Source organism: Talpa occidentalis, unplaced genomic scaffold, assembly GCF_014898055.3.
Source record: "Talpa occidentalis isolate TD23 unplaced genomic scaffold, MPIMG_talOcc4v2.1 talOcc4.7, whole genome shotgun sequence".
Classification (NCBI taxonomy): Eukaryota; Metazoa; Chordata; class Mammalia; order Eulipotyphla; family Talpidae; genus Talpa; species Talpa occidentalis.
This window is the reverse complement of record NW_023605083.1, coordinates 80,557,179-80,579,452: the sequence shown is the minus strand read 5'-3', so window position 1 is coordinate 80,579,452 and position 22,274 is coordinate 80,557,179. Positions and strand designations below refer to the sequence as shown.

The 22,274-nt window shown below is 40.5% G+C and overlaps 1 protein-coding gene across 5 annotated transcripts in view; it reads right to left on the bottom strand.

Moving 5' to 3' along the window:
* The window catches only part of MYO1D (myosin ID), a 342,372-nt gene that overhangs the window by 201,006 nt on the left and 119,092 nt on the right, over positions 1-22,274 (bottom strand). For all 5 annotated transcript variants that reach the window (XM_037494454.2, XM_037494457.2, XM_037494456.2 and 2 more), the window contains exons 7-14: positions 22,127-22,243; positions 20,296-20,499; positions 14,990-15,135; positions 14,802-14,916; positions 10,897-11,067; positions 9,240-9,310; positions 5,787-5,861; positions 2,522-2,654 (exon numbers count right to left, since the gene is read on the bottom strand). In XM_037494454.2, the coding sequence (XP_037350351.2) occupies positions 2,522-2,654; positions 5,787-5,861; positions 9,240-9,310; positions 10,897-11,067; positions 14,802-14,916; positions 14,990-15,135; positions 20,296-20,499; positions 22,127-22,243 (1,032 nt within the window). The remainder of the gene's footprint in view (positions 1-2,521; positions 2,655-5,786; positions 5,862-9,239; positions 9,311-10,896; positions 11,068-14,801; positions 14,917-14,989; positions 15,136-20,295; positions 20,500-22,126; positions 22,244-22,274) is intronic.

Here is a 22,274-nt window from a genome sequence, read left to right as displayed (position 1 = left end):
GTTTTGGTGGAGAGTTGATGTATATACCTCTTTGTTTTTAATCTTTTTGCAAAGCTGTCTCCTATAAGCAGCATATTGCTAGATTTTCCACACATATAGATTAGCAGTCTCTTTACAGAGACTACTTATTTAGGTTTATTTCTATATATTTTCTTTTTTCTAAATGCAGTATTTCCCTTTGTGTCTGCGCTGCCCACCTTCCTGCCTCCTATTATATGGGTAAGATGTGTACACTCTTTTTTTTTTAAATGTATTTGCATTTTTTTAAAAAGATTTATTTATTTATACATACAAGAACCAGGGCACAGGCCAGATGTGCAGGAGGGTGAGAGGATTTACCAGAGACAGAGCAGGGAACAGAACAGCAGACTGACTGAAATACACTGCTGAGAGGAGCAGCTGATGAGACAGAAGAGGTCTACTGCGCCATGTGGGTATCTCCACAGTCGGCCGGGCTTGAACACACACCACAGAGGCTGTGGACAGCTTCACAGCCCTGTGCTTAACTGCCTACACCACCAGGGAGGCCCAAGTAATCTATACTTCTTTGCTTATTCCTGCTCCTGTCCTCATCTCCCAACCTCCACATCCTCTTAGATCAGGCAGCTGAGTAGTACTGCTAGGTTAATCTGCCTACCTCATATCCAGTACCTTTTTCCTACTTTGAAATCGAATACCTATTTCTCATTGGGTATATTACTGTTCAGGATAAACATGTACTCTCTAGCTTCCTTGGCAACTAGGTATACTGAATGAGAAGTAGCTGAAGTTCTGTGTAAAACTTCCAGGAAGTCTCTTTAAAGGGGTAGAACTTCAGCTGCCAACTTGGACCAAGAAGATGGATGATGCTAAGAATGGCAGAAGACAGACAGAAAGAACCTGTCCCTAATAACCTCAGAGCTGCTGTACTAGTCCTGGGATAATTTCTTTCGTACTTCATTTACAGGAAAGAAAAGTAAATGTTTCTCTTGTTTGAGCCACTAATTTGGGGATCTCTTTTACTTGCAGCTGACTATAATTCCTCATATAGAAATTATAGATAGCTCTAGAATTTTAATTTTTTAAAAATGCACATTTCATTACCAGTTTTAGAAAACAAAGGCAATTCTTTCTAATTAAGTAAATCTATTTTACAATAAATATACTTTACAAATGTTTTATTAATATATTTTATAAAATTTCAAGTTTAACTGCTTCCTGGGTCACATGTCTTCCTTCTAGGTTAATGTTTTTTCTTTTTTTTTTTTTAATTTTTTAAAAAAAGATTTATTTATTTATTTATACAAGCACTGGGCACAGTCAGAAGCATGGGAGGGTGAGAGAATTCACCAGAGCCAGAGCGGGGAACAGAACAGGCAGAAGGACCGAAATACACTGCTAAGGGGAGCAGTGGGAGCGGCAGGAGAGGTCTGTCACCCCATGTGGGACCCTCGCTGGTGGCCGGGGATCGAACCGGTGCTGCAGAGGCTGCGGGCAGCTTCGCAGCCCAGCGCTCAACCGCTGCACCACCAGGCGAGGCCCGGTTTATGTTCTTTCTTGTTGGATGAAGCTGACAGGCAGAGAGGCTGAGATGTCAGAGGAAGAGTTCTAGTGGTATTTTTGTCTTTGGTTCTGGTGTCCTTACCAGGGCCTTCCTGGAGTTTTGATTATACAACAAACTGTGTTCATATATTGTCACCTGAGGTCAAGAATCCTCATGAAAAGAAAGAGAAGCTACTGAACAGATCTGTTTTTGTGGCATTTGCCTAATTTATCCAGGGGGAAGTAACTAGAAATAGTATAGATTTAAATTCTTAGAGAGGACATTGATTTTTTAAAAAGGATAATAATGAAGACTACTATACCCAGGAAAAGTACCAAAGGAGAAAGATAAAAATAAATGAACCAAAAATAATGAGTCCCAGAATGCTGCCTAATTTATCAAACTTGTCAACAGTAGTTTAGAGTAGAAAAGAGAAGAAAGGTGTTCTTTAAGGAAAAAACACACAAAAGTAATCAAATAGTATTAGACCTTAAAGGAAGAGTAGAAATCAGAAATAACTGTCAATAACATAGCTCTGAAATATCCTAAGGACAATACTAAAATATTAAACATCCTTTTAAAACTCTGGCTATTTTGCATACAAGTAAAATATATGATGGAATATTACATGTTAATTCAATATTATTTTTAAAAACCAGGTCCTGTCTTCAGCACAGGGCTGAGTTCATTTTGTCAGACACATGATATATTTTTGAATTTTCAAGGTCTCAGTAAGACCATGTTGACTTAACTACAATGGAGGGTAAAACGCCTGAACATAAATAAAGCATTTCATCTGGGACACAAACAATTGTTTCATCCAGCCACATTTAAAACACAGCAAAAACTCCACTTAGAACAGAACCTCTAAAATCACTTTAAATATATGTTCTGCATTTACTATGATTATCTCAAAAGCAAATTATATATATATTCTTTATGCCATACATAAAAGGGAATCTATGAATTAAAATGATATTTAGAACAAAAGGGAATTACCTTCGATGCGAGGTTGTCTACCAAGGCAATCATGGAGTTCTTAAACAAGGTGGCAGCCGTGAGGGGTCGCTTGGTCACCTCTGTGATGCTCAGTTTGCCTTCCGGCCACATATTCTTTAGCACAGGATCTGAACTGAGAAGCAGAGGGCAATTCAAATGTGACATTCAAATAAGCTGCACAAGAACTGGTGGCCAACCCTGCTACAATGAAATCTGAGGGTCACAACTAGACACAGACGGAACTCACAGGCCTCACTGGAGAAGTGGTTCCACCCAGAAAATGATGCTGAAAGCTAGCAACAGATACTGAACTACAGTGGAGAAGACGTGTCCAAGCTATACTACATTTTAAAAATCCTATAAATTTCTTTAAAGTGACACTTCTATTATTGCTATTATTATGATTACCATCTAGGGCCCTCAAATAGTTTACGTGGCTCTTACAATATAACAACAATAGATGACTGTTATAAGATAGGACATCACTATAATAGGAAAATGACCTCCAATGTCATGGCAAAAAAGTGAAAGCATCTTCTAACTGAAGCAAGTACTCACACTTACTTCGTAGGTAATGCTACCAAAAGTCAGCTCTTTCTAAAAATAGAGATGGGAATATAAAGTAACCATTTTTTACATTGTCTTCTAGTAAATCCTTTCACTGCAGGTGAATTTATAGGTGGCACTGGCAGTTACAATATTTTATTGGTGTGACACTAAGAATGTTGCAGTCCAATTTCTTAAAATGTTTTTCAAGCCAGTTTTTGTGCTAAAAACCACATATTTGCTATTTGGCTCTATAGAGTTGCTTTGCTCCTGCACTAATCCTTGAGTTTGGGCTTACGTGACTCCACAGTGGAAGATGGAGCTGTTCTCAGTGTGCTGAACCTCTGGCCACGATAAATCCACAGAGGTAGTGAATGCCATCATCACTCAGCCCCGCTGCCTCCCTCGAGCATACCCTGACATTGCTACTGGCCAACTGAGGCTGTTTATTCAATCTTAATTTTTGACATTTTCCACATAGAGCAATGACAGACTCTCATTTTCCCCTTAAAATTGATGCATCTTATCTGGATAAATGCTCTCAAAATGCCTTTTCCCTGTGACCAGCACCTCCATGTCTCTCCTCTCACAATTACTTGTGTCTAATTTGCTAGGGATGATGACTCCGTCAAAGTTCTGGGTGGCTTCAACATCCACACAGATTACCTACTTTATAGAAAAACTCCTTGAAAGAACTGTTTAAACACATGTGTCTCCATGTTCTCATTTGCCTACTTTAGTCTGATATCTACTTCATGACTGCTAAAGCCATGTCACTGAGAGGCCCACTCATCTTCACATTAGCAAATCCACTGGTTAATCTCAGTCCTCACTCCACTCCAGCTTTTGACCAGTACTGACACAGTTTATCATTACTTTCTTCTCAAAGCACTTTAGTTTATGGCTTGGCTTCTGTGACACCAGACTTGTGGTTTTTCTTCCTCCCTCACTGGCATGCTCTCTCTTTCCTTCACTAGTTCTTCCTTCCTTGTTTGAGTCTAAATGTTGGCAAGTCTCAGGGATTAGACTTTTGAGTTCTTCTCACGCTTACTTTTCACCTCTGCTCACCCTAGACCATCTCATTTAATTGCATAGCCCTAAATGCCATCAATATCTCAATGGCCATGGGTTTATGTCTCTAGTCCCACCTTCACCATGAGTTCCAGATGCAATTGCCTATATGGCATTTTCAACTGGATGTCCAATACACATCTATCAAAACAAAATTCTTGGTATCCCCCACCGAATTAGCTCCTCTTCTTGTCTTTCCCACATCAAGCATCCCTTCCCCATTGCTTTGGAATCATCTCTGATTTCTGTTTTTCTCTCACATCACACATCCTATCCATCAACAAATTTTATTAGCGCCACTTTCAAAATATCACCCAATTTGACCACTTTTCATCATCTCTGCCACTACCATCCAAAACTCAGCTTGGATTACTAACCTAGCTTCCAAACTGTCCTTCCTATTTCTACTCTTGCCTTTTATTGTATATGTTTTACATGGCAGCCCTGGGATTTTTTAAAATATAAATTATATCATTTGAAAAATTCCAGTGGCTTCCCTTCATACTTTATCCTTACCTTGCCTCATGGATTCTTCACGATCCAGGTCCTGCTTAACTCTGAATTCATTCCTTCCTACTCTTCCCACTTCTCAACCCCATTTGCCTTCATGCTTTTCTTCATATACCCCAGCTCATTCTCACCTTAGGCCTTGGTACTAGCTGCTCTCCCTGCCTGGACTGCACTTCCCCCAAACATCCATGGCTCACTCCCTCACTTCACTCAGGTTTCTGCTCAAATGTCACTCCTCTGAAAAGGCCTTTCCAACCACTCTTTTTCCTCCCCTGCCCTTTTTCATCTGTACCCTCCACCTCTGATGCTTTACTTTTCTTTACACAATGTCACTCCCTAGAAGTGAGTTGTCTTCTTGTTTACTGCCCACCACTCCCACCAGAATGAAAGATCTATGAGGGCAGGAACTCTATCTAAATTCTTTTCCCAGTTATATCTGAGAGTATGAAGAATATGTGGCTCAGATGGGCTCAATACATTTTGGATGGTCTGTTGACCAACTCACAGAGAAGACTTCACAAATGAGTGACTAGGGTTTTTGAATTTAAAAGAAGCAGCTGGTCAAGAGTCTCTTCTCTTTTTCATGGGGCTTTTTTCCAAAATATTCATACTAAGTTTGAACTTGTTATTATTTGTCTGGTTTTCTTTCAACACAGCCTTTTCACATTTCCTTGATTGTGAGCTGTTCTGTTCCCCCTGTCCAGATCTGTCATCATTTACACTAGATGCACCCTGAAAGGTCTCACAGTCGGGGGCAGACACTATAGTCAGAATCTGAGTGTGTAGTGATTTTAGCAGGGTCAGATGTTAACTGACACCCTCCCATTACCACTGGCCTAGCCTAGGGATAGCTAGTACCCTGGCAGGGGGTGCTGAAGGATGGCAGCAGTATACAGAGAAACTGAGGCAACCCAAGGGAAATCAAGAAAACCATATTAGTAGCAGGTTTCTGCTCTAAGTTGAAGGATTGTATAATCAGAAAGTAATATGTTGTATTCATTAAGCATGATTAAGAAGAACAAGAAAATCTGCCAGAAACTCTTAAAATTTTCACATAAAATTACCATGTATATACATGTTATGCAATGTATACGTCTAAAAGCTTAATTTAAAGATGATTGAAAAACTTTACTCTTACCTGTTGTACATGAGGCGCTTGAAATCTTGAAATAAAGTATCTTTATTTTTGTCAATAAAACCAATGACAGAATAGCTAAGGGAGAGAAAAAAAAAAATAGGATACATGCATTATTCACCAAGCAAGAGCAACATTTAAGTTTTTCTAGACATCTACAAGCCTTTCTACTGTTGACTATAATCAATCATCTATAAAGCTAACATGGTCTACCCTGTGCTATGTTAAAGATGATCAAATTTATCAAGTACAGGGGCTATTGCTTCACTTCCTCAAAAGAAAAGTAAATATCAACGCCATCATTATGTATAAGACCATAATTTTCTACTAGTCTATTGCTTACCTCAAGAAGATGACTTTTTAAGATAGCGACATTTATCATTCAGCATTTGTAAGATAAAAGCAAAACAGCGACAAACAGGAACTAACGGTCTCATCCGTGGGGAGGTGAAGTGACCTGCCTAAGGTTTGCTCAGTGTGTTCAGGGTGGGATGAGAGAATCCAAGAACTGCAAAGGATGGTAACATCTGGATAAGCAGAGGAGAAAGTGGAAGGCAGATCACACAGAGAAACATTAAAGGCAGGGACAAAAGCAGGCACATGCATGGGGTTCTTAAGAGAAAGGAGAAGGCCAGGAGTGACAGCATACAGGGAGTGTGGTCTTGAAAGTCAGCTGAGGTTGCAATTGCTAAGAAGGGTAGAAATGGGAGCTGTCCTACTGCAGTGACAGGCATGGACTCAAGAGTAAATTTCAGGGTTGAAGTATAAAAGTAATCAGGGATTCTGGATTATTAAATCAAAGGTTTAAGAGGATGAGCAAATAGTAACTCTAGATGCATCTGCTCCTCAGAGCTCTGCCGTCTTGCCTGCCAGTATTTTCTTCCTTGACAATCACATCAAAGTAGACAAATCTCAGATCTCTACCCTGACCTCTCACTGATATTTTAGTCTTACATAGTTAATTCTGAAAAAAATTCCTTCATGCTGTGCTGCTTGTGGGCAGTTAGTCCAAAATTATTCCCTTGCCTCCTCTAACCTAGGTCTAGGATTCTTAGTGCTTTCAGTCACCTGACTTTTAATTTGTTATCTAACCCATAATATTCAAACTTCAAGGTTTGTATTTTATCTTTAACATTCACAGTGATTTGATCTCAATCTACTTGCCCAGGCATTTCTACTTTTCTAGACTACAAAAAGGATACACTCCAGTCAAATGGTCTGAGCTGCTATTTCCTGAATATTTTTAGCACCTTCCCACTCCTTCCTATAAAAATAATTCCTAGCATCTAAGAACCAGCATCAGCCTTACCCATATTTATCACATACAGCTTAGAAGTATTATATCATTTGCTTATTCTGAATTCAGATAACACTTATTATTACTCACATGACAATTATTTTATACCATCTTTTGCTGTATTAATGTATGCATGTAAATGCATGTACAGGTGTATATTTATTTGAACACAATATACATACCTATAAGTATACATAAATATACACAACTATGCATGATTGTGAGCATCTTACATAGAAAGCTCTTTGTGGACAGGGATCATACCTGATAAGGTATCATGTACAGAGAAGACACCCAGCAAAAATCTAGAAAAGGATCAAAGGGCTTAAGGAAAGAAGAGGCAGTCTGAGGCTGGACTAACCCACAAGGAGGTGAACTAGCAATCTGAACTGGGAGCCTGGGAACCTGGCAATTGTCTGTTATTCTATAAACTTGCTGTGTGACCTTGGGTAAGAATTTTACACACTCTGAACAAATTTCTTTAAAAAACAAAGGGCTGGCCTACATTTTTACTATCTAAGCCTCTTTTCAGCTTTACACCTATGTCATTCTAAGGTTTATGAAAGCCCCCCTGTAAAGGTGAGGCCTGGATTTTCAGCGGAAGAGACCTCTATAGCAGTGGGTTTCCCCTCTTCAGTATTCTGGAACCTGGGAAGAGGATAAGAAAAAAAGGGAAGATGGTACCATTCCAGCACTAAAGGCTAATTAGACAGATGGAGTGATGATTTTGATCCATATTATTTTATGATTCTGGAGATTTAATTTAAACCAGGAACAGCTATTAAAATATCTTCAAAAGTCTTTCCAGAATTTATAGAAATAATCATTTGCTTTATTTTTCTGGCTCTCTTCCTGTCATGGGTTTTAAGAATAGAATTCCTAAGGTTAAAGCATAAAGAAAAAGGAAAAAGAGAGAACTTTAAAGTAAGGAGTGTGTTCAGTGGAGAGTGAAAGCATACTAAGTGTGTAGGCTGAGAAATGGTCCCCTGAAAGACATTACTAAATTCCCTGGAAACAAGGAATGTTGCCTTATATGGTAAAGAAGTAACTACATGAAGGATTTTGAGAGGAGCAGCTTATCCCATGCTACCCAGGTGCCATCACAAGTGTAGCCTGAAAACAGAGGCAAAGAGAGTTTTAGCATGGACACGCACACAGCAAAGTAAGAGGCAATGTGACCACAGAGGCAGAGGCTACAGCGATGTGGCCACAAGCCAAGGAATGCCTGCAGCTGCCAGGAGCTGGGAAAGGCAAGAACAATCCCATAGAGTCTCGAGAGGGACTGTGGCCCTGCTGGCCCCTAGATTTCCAACTTGTGGTCTCTGGGCACTGTGAGAAAATTAATTTCTGTTCTTTTAAGCTACCAGTTTGTGGTCATTTGTTACAGCGGCCATTGGAAACTGAATACTAAGGTATTTATATTTCTTAGTAATATTTTCATATCCATTTCTTCTTGCACTGTAATCAGAAAATGTGGTGAGTGAGAATTTTACTTTTTCAAATAACGTTTTGAAAAACAATACAGTAGAACTGGTTTTTGTTCCCACAGTTACCCAGCTACTGCAGTTCTTCGCACACAGTGGTGACTATCACTGCTGAGTATCACTGTGACTATCACTATCAGAGTGACTATCACTCTGACTGCCTGTCAGAGCTCACTCTCTCCTCTTTCCCCAGCTCTTTCTCCTGATGTTTACTGTCAGGGCTCAGCCTGGGCATCACTTCTTGCAGGAAGACTTCTCTATGCTCCTCACTCTGAATTCATTATTGCTCTTCAGTGTTTCCATAATGCTTTGTGCCTCTCCAGTTTAACCCTTTCTCTTTGTGACATGCCTGCCTGTATCCTCCACTGAACTGTCAGCTGCTTCAGGGAAAGGCCCATCTATGTACCTTGGTTTGTCCATCAGCTGATTGTGACAGAGTGCTGACAACACCAGGGGCTATGCATGGCCACAGAGGGTGTGCTCAGTGTTTGAAAAGCAAAGGATGAATAAGTTGTGCAATTTTTTTTTTTAAATGAAGAGATTAAAATATGCTGGCATACAAAATGACTGAAAGTGAATGAACAGGAATACAATTTCTATTTTCCCTGGTTATAGTCTCTGAGATGAGGCTGCATGCAGACTGTCATGTAAGATACTAGGGTAAGATGTACTCACATGACATCACCCGCATAATGTCGGATTCGAAAATCTCGATCAAACTCCAGGATCTTGTCTGAGGCACAGAGCTAAAAAATCAAGAAGGAGATTATTTTAAAAACATGTATGTTCACCTTCCTGAATATATATTCCCACTAAAAATTAGATGATAATAATGTCACAAATCATGCTATCATTATGAATGAAATCACACTGTGTGGGGCTTGCTTTGAATATTTGGCTTATTTGAAGACCACAGTCTTTCACCAGAAATCCACATAGCTAGGCTTCATTTCCCAGTCATCCTTGCATTTGGAAATGGTCAACTGACCAAGTTCTGGACAATGGAAGTGAGGTGCTACCATTCTAGGCCAAAGGTAGTTAAGAAGTGGGTATTCTCCTCAGTACTTTGTTTTCTCCTCCCACTAGTTGGATGCAGAGGACAGTCTTTCAAGGATGGAAGAACTAGGAGATGGGAAAAAATATGGGTCCCTGAGAAAGAACAGACTTCTATTGTTTTATGAAACTCAAATCTTGACACGGTCTAGTCTACCCTGTCTGATACTGTTTTTTTCTCTACATGTTCCACTTGTGGAAGACCACGCTGAGGACATGCTATCAGCCAGGCACACATATATCATTCAGTCCTCATTACTGATATTTAAGTATTGCAAGGTCTTTTTCACATACATGGAAGCTAAGACTCAAAGAAGTTAGGTAGTTGGTCCAAGGCCACATAATTTTAAGTGGGGCTCTGGGAAAGAATGTTCTGCTCCTTGCTCTGTCTCTGGTGAATCCTCTTACCCTCCCGCGCCTCTGGCCTGTACCCCAGCTCTTGTATAAAAATAAATAAATCTTTAAAAAAAAAAGTTATTTGCACTACAAAACAGTGTGCCTCATATAGCAACATGGAATTATGAAAGGGTCTCCTTTCTTCATGGAAGTGAAGGACCATGAGGCCTATGTTCTCTGGCCTATGGTTGTTAGACAAACTGACATTGCAGGGAGCACTTGGGGATGATGATGTGTCTCTCCTTGGAGAAATGGCAAACGTTTCACATGCCAGGCACCACACAAAGGTCGGCCCACCACACTGCCGCCAATTATTACAGAAATGAGATGCTTATAATGTGAAGTAGGGAGTCAAAAGGATGCCCGTTCATTTCAGGAATAAGTTTCCTTGTAATAACTGCAATTACAGCTAGAATTTCTTTATTTTCAAGAAAGTCACATAATCTGAAGAACTATGGCAGAGCACGCAAACTACATTTGATAACTGAGGAGAACAGTAAAAAGTCAAGGACAAAAGCTGTTTCAATGCCAGCATTATCAGATGCAGGAGCAAAATTCTAGCACATGAACAAGGACTCTGTACCTATTGGTTATAAATGACATCATGCTTTCTAAAGAATCATGTTCATTTTTCCTATTTCTAGCAAATTGAATAGTCTGGAGCTCCCTCTCCTGGATATTATGATTTTTATCAAACTTGTCCTATAAACCAGAGATGCTGAATTTACCCACAACAATACATAATTTCATGGATAATTATGGCCTTTCTTTCCTAGTTGAGGGACACTCTTTTAATCCAACACATGAAGTCATTTAATACTGTCATATAATGAGGAGACTCTTACAGATCAAAATAAGAGAAAGTATTCATTAAACACATTACCTTTCGGCTAGAGAAATGACCATGCTTGGCCAATTTACTGTTAAGTGCTTCGAGGAACATTTCATCTGTCACTTTGCCGACATTCATGCAGGCGTCATCTAGGATGGCGATGATGCCCTTGTGCTGCTGCTCCACCAGGTCCACGATGATCTGGTTGTTGAAGTAATCTATCTGTAGGAAAGCAGGTGCAGGCAAGTAAGCACCAATGTCTCCATATGTATCAGGGTAAGTAAAGCTACATGGTGAATAACATCAGTGAGGTCTGACACTAAAGTGAGCATGTCCTACCAGGTTAATTTTTTAATGTCTTTGTTAACTTTGTATCATGAAACATTTTGTCTTAGATGAGTATAGCTAAAGCAAAAATGATAAAATAGACATTTCTCCTATTACCAATTTCTGTTTTAATTATCTCTAAATCCTGCACCTAGCCCTACTCCTTCATACTCTCAGCCCCCCAATCTGTTAATTATTAGCCACATGATCCAGATTTCACTGAATAACAATAACCTGATATTTAACTTATTGAGATTAAGTTATTATGTAAAGCTTGCACTTTTAGTTAGATGGTTCTGGATGACTCAAATCCAAAAGAGCATCTTCTCCACTTTCTCCAAATTGAAAAAGCATATATGGATCTAACAGAGTTTTGATATTTGTTGGGGTACGATCTAAAACATTTAATTCTGAGATGTAAGTATCTGTAACAGATAATAATAAGCTTTTTTTTCCCCCATGAACTGGATGATGCTGTAATTTCAGGCTTTTTAGCAACTTCAATATACATAAGGTGAAAATTCCTCTTCTACACCTGCTTATTCTGGTAACTGGCAGCATAAAATCAGTACTCCCACAGAGAGCACACACTGGCCAAACTCAGGAAAGCTGTATATCATTTGAAGATGGGCACATTATTATACATGGAATCTTATGTGTTGACAAGTCCCATCTCACTTTGACATGAAATTCATGTAGATTTAGATAGATACCTAAACTGAGAGTTGTCTCCATTGCTTTCTGTAAGATCTATACACTCATAATAGGCTATTAAAGTGCTCTGCATATTCCAGTCCCATGCTATTTAACATTCAAAGACCTAGACCAGTTATTTGTCTGTGGCTTTTAGCTCCATGCCTACACTTCCAAGTTCTTCTCTTTCCATGGACTGAAAGTCTGCAAACTGGGTGGCTTTTACTTTCTTTTTAATACTTTTCTGTTTTGTCTATATCAGTGATTCACAGACGCTGACTGTGCTCCCCCTAGCCCCCACTGGGGTACTTGGCAATGTCTGGAAACATGTTTTGGTAGTCACGACTAGAGTTACTGGCATCCAGTGGGTGGAGGCCAGAGATGCTGCTAAACATAGAGCAAAGCACAGCTTTCCACAGCAAAGAATTACCTGGTCCAAGATGTGAGTAGCACAGAGATGGAGACGACCTGGTCTAAATATTTACCTTTATTGTGAGCATGGACTACATTTCCAATTAGGGAGAAAGCATAAATTAGTAATAACTAGGGGAAAAATGCAAAAAAAATACCCCCAAATACTCAGAAAGTAGGAACTGAGAAAGTAGGTAATGTTAGGCTTTTGGACTATGACTAAATTTTCTGTCCTAAGGACCAAAGAATTAAGTTCCCTGAAATTCTAATTGTATAACTAAAAGCCACTTAGTTTTTACTGAAGAATCCAGTAACTTTTAGTTTGGGAGTTAATTTGGCTTCAAATATTGCTTGAAGTAGTGGTTTTCAAACCAATTTGTTCCAGCAAACTGGCATTCCCAGCAGATTTCTTCAGATTATAGAGGGAAGGATAGACATGATGGGGTGAATCGGGGGCATAGGGCTTAGGCCTTCCTCTTCCCACTCCAAATTGAGCAGCTTTCTGCATGAGTCAAGTCCTTGATAGCTAAAATGGACTTATAAAGTACAGTACCAAAAGCCTTAAAAAGTAACCAATTAAGGAGACAATCAAACATTATTACCCTGACGAGGCTAACAGCCAGTTCACATACCACCTATAAAACAGACTGGCAGAAAAACATTGATCCCAAATCCAGTCAGGCCCCAAATCTAACAACTAAAATACAGAACATACAAGGAACAGTCCTCTGTTTTCTGCATTAGATGACATCTCAGGAATCTGACAGCAAAATCCAGGCTGTAGGAAACTCTATAGAGCAATGATTTGTTCTTTTCAACAAAAGATTACAAGGGAAAAAAAGAAAGAGCCAGATGGAGGAGAAACATGTACACATAGACGAGAAACCTTGCCTATGCAGCATAAGACCCTCATTTGGAACCAAATTCAAATTGTGAAAACAAAAATAAGGCAACCGAGGAAGTATTAAACTGTGAACACTGAATGGACGGAGATTTGGTAACATTAAGTAATTACTGCTATTTTTTTCAGTGTGATAGTGGTATTATGGTTATGGTTTCTGTACAATTCTTTAATCTTTTAAAGAAAAACAATGACGTGTTTAGAGATGAAACAATACGGCATCTGAGATTTGCTTTGGAATAATCTGGGGATAGGTGAGTAGGGTAACAGAAGAAGCAAGTCGCTGACAACTGTTGAAGTCGGCTGTTTCTTATATTATGGCCTCTGCTCTTATGTATGTTCAAAATTTTCCATAAGAAATTAAAAAAATTAAATACTATATTCAGAAGTCTGAGGTTTTTAAAGGAAATACTTGCCCAGATTCTATCTAATTTGGGGACCTTGCCATATAGTTGGTAACTTGTTATCTCGGGGTTTGTCTTCTATTTCCTCTAGGACATATTTCCTCTTGGTTTATCTCACTAAGAATTTTTGCATTTCTAGGGTTTTTATTCCTCTTTCAGATGTTTGGAATCGCTTGCTACCATTGCTGATTTTTCCCTTTAGCAACTATGCCTGTGGAATTTGATATTCTGATTGTTAAAAGGCTATATTTTTGGCCAGTATCCCCAAATTACATCTGAACACAAGTTTTATCATTATATTTGCTGCAAAAAAGTTTAAGCTTCAGCTATAATTGTGTATTATACAATAGATTTATTTTAAGAAAACGCATATAAATTTAATTGAATACATCTTAATGTGCTATAAAAGTTTACCGTTTAAATCAAAATTGTAGGTAATCCAATTATAAAGTAGTAATGCACACTTTGGCTTATTTGTAAGTAGTAACATACTTGAACTTTCAAAATTTTTTAATTACAATAATATACTTGAAAGAAATTTTTTTGTGGTATTCTAACGTTTAACACACATAGTGGAAAGCAAAGATACAATTTGAGGCAAGAAAGCTATTTAATACACCACACCACTGTCTCTTTTTTCTGAATGAGAGCAAAGAGTTCACAGAGAACCAGGAGAAGAGAGGTGACAACTGCAGTGTGTCACAAATAAATCAGAAAATAAAAATAGAAGACAAGCATTTTTAGACATGGGTTTCAGAGGATATGAACATTAACTGAAGACAATAAAGATTCCATTTATCTTACACAGTAGAGAAGGAAAACTAGAATAAGAGGAGAAAAAGGAAGAAAAGGAGAAAGGAAAACAAACTGAACCTGGAAGCAAAGCTCAATTTAAGGCAGAAGCCGCTACTCTGAAGATCTTGCAGTAGGATGTTCAACTCTGATACTTGAATCAGACCGTATGAACCAGAAAACCCATGTGTGAAAAATGTTAAGCTTGCTGATTGTAACTCTGCATTTTCTGGGCACTAACAAGAGCACCTATCTAATTAGAGAAACCCCACCTATCAGTCCTGAAAACAAGCTGTATTTACATTAAAAGTAAAATCAGATGCTTCGAGCACCCAAGAAGGGTATAAAAAAAATCTAAAATGTGAAGACTTGATGTTCTCCACAAGATGTGAAACACATGAAGACATTTCCCACCAGAGCCCACTCACGTGCTTCCAGGGGATGCCTTCCCGCTGGTATTCCTCTTGTTCCTGCTTCAGAACCAGCTGTATAAATAGCTGTTGCAGCTTCTCATTGCAGTAATTGATGCAGAATTGTTCAAAGCTGCAAGAAAGGGAATAAATTATGTTTAAAGAAATAAAAAAAAATGGGGTTTTAAGTATCTTATTGAGTTTACCTGTTGTTGTCAAAGATTTCAAAGCCATAGATATCTAGGACACCAATAACAGTGTTTTTCCCATGGATTGTGGTATCATAATTCTTGACCTCTATAATATCATTGATGCGGGTTACAATCCAACAAAAAAGGCGCTCATATATTGCCTGTGAAGAAAATAACATCGTAAATTTTTGCTCATTTGGGAATGAGTCCTCTGTTTAGATTGGCGAGAGAAGTTTTAAATTCCTATTTTTCTTCTTCTCACTGTTTAGCATAGCTGTTATTACCCTAAGCAGAATTAGAAATGTAGACCATCTGTTAAAATAACTATGTGATGTATGCAAAACTGAAGGAAACAGTTGGGATTTTTAGGAGATTACTGTATGTCATACACACTTGTAGGGTAAGGAAAAATGTCAGGCTTTTCTGCCCTCCCGCCATCAGGACAGATGATGGATCCTTGCAGTCCTGAATGCATGCCTGATGGCGGGCACCTGGAATAGGGTGTGGGCATAGGTAGATGGGATTCACCTGGGCTGAGACTGGCCTTTTTAAGGGTGGCATCACGGGGCCGCCAGTAGAAGCGAAGAACGAACAGAAGCCGAGAGAGAAGCAGAGAACTCTGGAGAGCACAGCTAGGTGAAGACTTGCTGGGGGCTGGGAGGCCTGCCAGCCTCCCGGCCCCCCAGCACCCTTGCCTGCCATGTGCCTGCTAAATCCCAATAAAAGCCTGCAAAAAAAACCACTGAGGGCTCCAGAACGCCTCCTTTGCCCGGTCTGCTGGATCTTAGAGGGCCTGCTCAGTGCCCCTTCCTGCCCCTACAATTGGCATAAGTTGGCAAGATGATCCATGCAGACAGGTATTGGAGTCCTCCGAAGACCTGGAGGGACTAAGGAGTAACAGACTGTGTGTGCCTGTGACGACGCTGGAGGTGTCATGGCGGCATAGGAGATGGACGAGATCCAGAGCTGCAGGACGAGACCTGGTGTGAAGGAGATACCCGAGAGGACCAGCCAATGACCCCTGAGGCAGCAGAATCGTTGGGAAAGAGAGGACCACGATTCGGAGCTCGCCAGTGCTGATGCAGGGAGAGGCCAACAGACTTGGACTGATGGACTTGGACTGATGAGCTTGGACTGACAATCCTGCCAGAAGGCGGAGGACCTTGGCAGGTTATGTTTTTTTGAGAATCTGGGGGTGGCCAGTGGGCCTTGATGGCCAAAAGCAGTCTGTGTATGCCCAGCAGCCAGGCAGAGGAGAAAAGCCAACTGAGAAGGCAAAAGCTGGTACTGATGTTGAGTTTGGTAAGCCCTGAGTGGCTGTTAAGCACTAAGTAAACCAAGGAAGGCCAGTGAGTCTCGTAAAATCATCTGTGGGTGATGCCCTGCTCGTTGTCGAGTGAGGGTGAGGAGCTGAGGAACCCGTCCTTGGGGGACGGGTGGGGAACGTGGCTTGGGGTGGAGCCCAATCCGAATGTAGACTTTGGATCCCTGACCCATGTGCTTGTGCAATGGGTTGGCCTGAGTGCAGGGGTCTGCGAGTCGCATTGGTGGCTATGAAGGCCGAATGATGGAGCGACTGCAGACAGAAACCCTGAGGGTTGGCGATTACCCCCAACAGAATAGAATCGCCAATCCCAGAGTGAGCGCATCCTGGGGGTGGATGAGGTGTGTGGCTTGTAGCCGAGACTACAGCCAGAGGTCAGGAAGCCTGATGGCTCCTGGTGTGTTACAGTAGATGCCGTGAGTGATTCCCCTCCCTTGTATGAGCAGTGCCTTCGGCAGCAGATTTGGTGGCTCATCTGCTGGTACCAATAATTGTCTTTTGCACTAGGTTGGGGCCCTGCCTGGACTTATTTGTGTTCTGTTGTATTTTGTTGTTATATTGTGATGTATTTGCTTTTGTGGGCCATGGCTGCATTGTTTATGTTTGCTAAGAAAATTGTACATATGAAGACTACATGGCAGAAAACCCTGAGGGGGTGGACTGTAGGGTAAGGAAAAATGTCAGGCTTTTCTGCCCTCCCGCCATCAGGATAGATGACAGATCCTTGCGGTCCTGAATGCATGCCTGATGGCGGGCACCTGGAATAGGGTATGGGCATAGGTAGATGGGATTCACTTGGGCTGAGACTGGGCTTTTTAAGGGCGGCGTCACGGGGACGCCAGTAGAAGCGAAGAACGAACAGAAGCCGAGAGAGAAGCAGAGAACTCTGGGGAGCCCAGCTAGAGTGAAGACCTGCTGGGGGCTGGGAGGCCTGCCAGCCTCCCGGCCTCCCAGCACCCCTGCCTGCTGTGTGCCTGCTAAATCCCAATAAAAGCCTGCAAAAAAACCACTGAGGGCTCCAGAACTCCTCCTTTGCCCGATCTGCATGGGATCAGAGGACCTGCACTGTGGCCATTACTGCCGCCTCTACACTGCAGTCCAACATCATTCCAACAACATTCTCCAGGTGTGCTTTTGCTTCTGTGTCCAGCTATGGCATCAGTTTGCCTCTTTCCTCTTTCAAGTTACTTCATTGCTTTATTGGTAATTTCATCGACTATAAAAAGTGGGGAACCTATGGATTAATATGTATGCTCCATTAAAGCTCTATGGGTTCTAAAACTATAAACATTGGTTTATAATGCTAAATAAAGGTCTGAGGCAGAAGGCCACAGTTTGAAATACCACAAGAATCAAATGCATATCCAGTGCACAAGGGTGCACATACCAAGACACACCTGGAGAAAGGCACCACACCCCAAACCATCCCAGTAACACATGCTCTGCCACACCAGGCTTTGGAAAGCCCTTCCGATGGCCTCCTTCCAGCCACCTGCTGCCCACCTATACACATTGCCTCATATTTCACTTCCTCTCTACTACTCTTCGATCACTCCAACCTTCTCTAATTTCCCTCTACTCCACTGAGATGATTTGTCAAAGACCCCAACACTGCTACACAGACACTTTCTGTTCCTCAACATAGACATCTAACTAGGATATTCAGCATTGCTCAAACTAGTTTCTAACTCTCTTCTCACGAAGTTCTCCTTTATGGGATTTATGATAGCAAACTGTTGTAATCCTCCCCTAATTTCATCAGCTGCTCCTTCTTTGTGACTTTTAGTGGGGTCACCCACCTACCCTCCACCTGACCTCTGATAGCTGGAGTACCTGCTGGTGCTCATCTCGTCACTCTAACACCTTCTCTCTGAGGCATCCTAATACTACTCCCAGAAGAATTATCCCAATACAGACCTCTCCTCTGAGCTTCAGACTCATTCCTCACCGCCCACCTGACATACCCTTAGATGTCTCACTACCATCTCAAACTTAAGTCCTGTTAGGATTCTTAATCATCCACCTTCCAATACTGTTCCTATCCTACTTTTAACCATGAATAAATGGCATCAGAAACTTAGAAATGTACTTAGTCAACAAATATTTGTTAAGTATGAGCAACACATAGTTTGTTGGATAGACAATACTACGCAAACACAAACATGGCTTATTCTCCAAGAAGCTTACCGAGTAGGGTGAAGGGGAAAGTCATACACACAGAAATTACTAATTGTGAGATGCATGGGTCCTGAGGTGAATTTAATCTGTTCAGTGTTCAGAAAGGTCAGGGGAAGCCTCTCTGAGAAAGTAAGCTGAGATTTTAGGAGGATGAGTGAGTTAATCAGGCAAGAGGGGAGAGAAAAGTAGACCATGTAGAAGAAACAACACAGTGGCAGAAGATGAAAATAACATGTAAGGCCTGAAAGACTAATGTGCTAGAGTGAAGGAGGCTAGAATATGGTATGAAATAAGACAGGAGGGGTAGGCTGGAGTGAAACCAGATTAAGGACCTATCCTTTTTTTTTTTTTTTTTTTTTTTTTATAGAGGCATGCTTTATTTGTTTGCTGGTTTGTTTGTTTGTTTTGTTTATACATGCACTGGGTACAGTCAGAAGCGCGGGAGGGTGAGAGAATTCACCAGAGCCAGAGCGGGGAGCAGAGCAGGCAGAAGGACTGAAGTACACTGCTGAGGGGAGCAGCGGGCGGCAGGCGAGGTCTGCACACCATGTGGGACCCTCCTCCGGTGGCCGGGGAGCAGCCGGGGATCGAACCGGCGCCGCAGAGGCCGCGCGCAGCTTCGCAACCCAGCGCTCAACCGCTGCGCCACCGGGGAGGCCCAAGGACCTATCCTTGATTCCGCCCCCCTAGCAGCTTCTGTGGAGTTTATTTTCCAAATAGCATCCATCTCAACTAATCCTCTTCTCCCCATTTCTACTGCTACCCTTCTCATCATAGCTGCCATCACCTCTCTTCTAATTTAAATTACTGGATAATTGAAATATCCTCTTAAGAGGGCTCCTTGCTTTCTCACTCTTGCCATACCTCCCCCATAAGATTCCCTGTAATAAGGCCAGAGTGATTGTTTTAAAATTTTAATCTTGATGATCATGCCCCTATTTAAAATCCTCCAATCTCTCTCCATTGGACCTGGACAAATTCGAATTCCACCGAAGACCAAAAATCAAACCTGAGGCAAGAGTAAGAAGAGGACTATGAAACAACTTAATCAACCAACAATAAAACTGCTATACTTGGGAAAATAAAAACATTTGCCACATAGGCAACAAAGGGTGAAGGGTATGAGCACTTACAAATTGAAAATAAAAAGACAGCAGGTACAAAGGATACACCCAAGGTAAAAAGGCTATTCTCAAGCAATTCTCAGTGTAGATTTCAATACTTTTAAAAATTATGAAAAGAAGTTCAAACACACTAGTAATAAAAATCAAAGTAATCATGAATTACTACTGTACATGACATCTGTAAATTTCAAGTTTAAAATTAGTATACCCCGTGACCCAGCCAGCTCATTCCTGGGAGTCCATCCAAATGAAATAAAGGCACCAGAGTAGAAGAATGTTCAAGAGTTTGCAGTATTATCTGTAGTGGCAAAAAAGGGAAGCAAGGTGAACGACTTCTGAGGAGGATGGTTGATAAATTTTGACACCACCACCGCTCACAGCTGTGAAAAAGACTCAAAATTCAGTCAGCTGGCTTGAAGACTCCACCTAAAGCATTCGTGAGCGAGGAAAGCAACAAGGCCACAAGGGGACCCTGAGAAGAAAGTGTCACTGGCTTCAGCTTTTCTCAGAATGTTCCTGGCCATGAAGCTCACAAGCAGGGGGTTTTAATAAGACTGTGAATGAATGAAATGTGTCATCACAGTTTTTAATAGCCCTGACCTGCTTACAAGGAACATCTGAACACACCCTCCCAGAACTTCATTAAAATGGCTTTGGAGGTCAAGGCCAGGCCGAAGGCATGGGCGGAACCCCACCTTGGCAAAGGCATCCCTGCCGTAGCTGGCTTCTTGCTCTGTGTGCTGCTTGTCGATGATGTCTCGCCCGGTGGCCACGGTCCGGTACAGGAGAGCCTTCTCCACCATGTCTGATTTAGTAGACAGCAACTCTGCGATGATGGACACGACCTTGCCATTTTCAATAAAAGGAGTGTCGCCATCCACTACAAATTTTAGATTTCCCTATACCGAGAGTGAAAACACAAAACATATCATGTCCAATGACATTCTGAGAAATTATGTCAGAGATAAGTTTGCAATTTAAAATAATTCAAGCGACCTTGTTTGTAGTACCTATTTCCCTAAATATATTAAATACATCTCTCAAAGGCAAAAGCATGTGATTCATTTTTTCCTCTTCTCCAGACATTCACCTATTTTTAAATGCTTAGAGTGTTTTTGATGAACAGAGGAGTGACATTTCTATGTAATCAAATTTATTAATCTTTTACTATAGGGTTTCTCCTTCTTTGGTGTTACACTCAGATCATCCCTACTCCAAATGTTTTATGAGTATTTAATATTTTCTTACGTTTAAGCTTGTAATTTACCTAGAATTTATTTTGGTATGTGGTACAAAGTAAGATTCTAACCTTAATTTTCCAGATGGCTGGTTAGCTACTTCAACTCCATGTATAGAATACTCTAGTTTTTCCTACTGATTTGAAATGTCACCTCTATTATATAATAAATTCCCCAAAATTTCTGAGTCTGTTCATATTCCATAGAAATAAATACCTTTTAACCATCTACCCAGTGTCCAGCACATCAACTAAACTGGTGCTGAATTTGTGTGACAAATTTTAAAGTAGTGTCACTTTTACTATCATTTTAAATTTGGTAGAACTAGTAATGTCTCCTCTTTCCACTCCCTCTAGCCTGCTATTCCTTTTTAGTATGCTTTATTTGATGATCTTAAGTGCTTATTGTTCTAGGTAAATTCTAGTGCTATTATGCCAACTTAAGGACAAAATTTCTGCTTGGATTCTGAAGGATACTATTACACATATTGCTATATGTATAAACTAGTTCAAAGAATTAAGACAATTTATAATACAAATACTTCCTTTTCAGGAACATTTTGCTGTATAAAATTTTTATATAGGTCCTGCATAGTTCTGATTTATTTACAGTTACATTATGCTACATTAAAGTGAAAAGTAATTTTTATTCTGGATTTGAATTCAAGTCATCACTTATTTATTGTAAAGTTACATGGTCATTATAGTTTAAACATCTCTAATTATATAAATAGTAAGGAAGGAAATCTGACACATGGTTCTTTAGTTCTTCTGAGTTCAGTGTGGTGCAGTGGAAAGTAACTGGACCATTAAGCCAGCCAACTTGGTGTGCAGTGTTGGCTGCCATGAACTGGCTGTGCCTTCAGTCAGTCCTGCCACCCTGAGGGCTCATTTCCCACCTTGTGAAATGAGATGATCAATATGCCAGTTCTAATAATCAATGCTCCTCCACCACTGGAGACTTATTCTGCTCAAAAGATTTTATTTATAGTGTTGGTAGTCACATCATTGGTAATTTTTTCATCCTTGAAATGAACCAGTTAAAAGTCTGGCATACCAGTAAGACATTTAAATAAAGGCCATAGTCTCAAAACCTACAATGGCTTGGAAAATCACTCATAATAAATAAAATGATGGAGAGAACCACAGACACGTAATTTCTTTAAAACATGAGAGAAATTTTCTCTACCTAAATTACTTTTTAAGCCTGCAGAGGAAAAATGAACTCTTCTAAAGAGCATCCTGTGTCTACAGGGAGATAATACCTCCTGTAAGGTGTCCCAACTCACCAGGTGAAGAATAGAAGCCAGAATTTTATACACCGTTTGAATCTCTTCAGTTTTGAAGCCAATTACTTTCATGGCATCAGCTACTACTTTGAAATCTGCAGCATCATTGATAGAAGACTAGGAATGAAAATGGAAAACTTTAGCCACA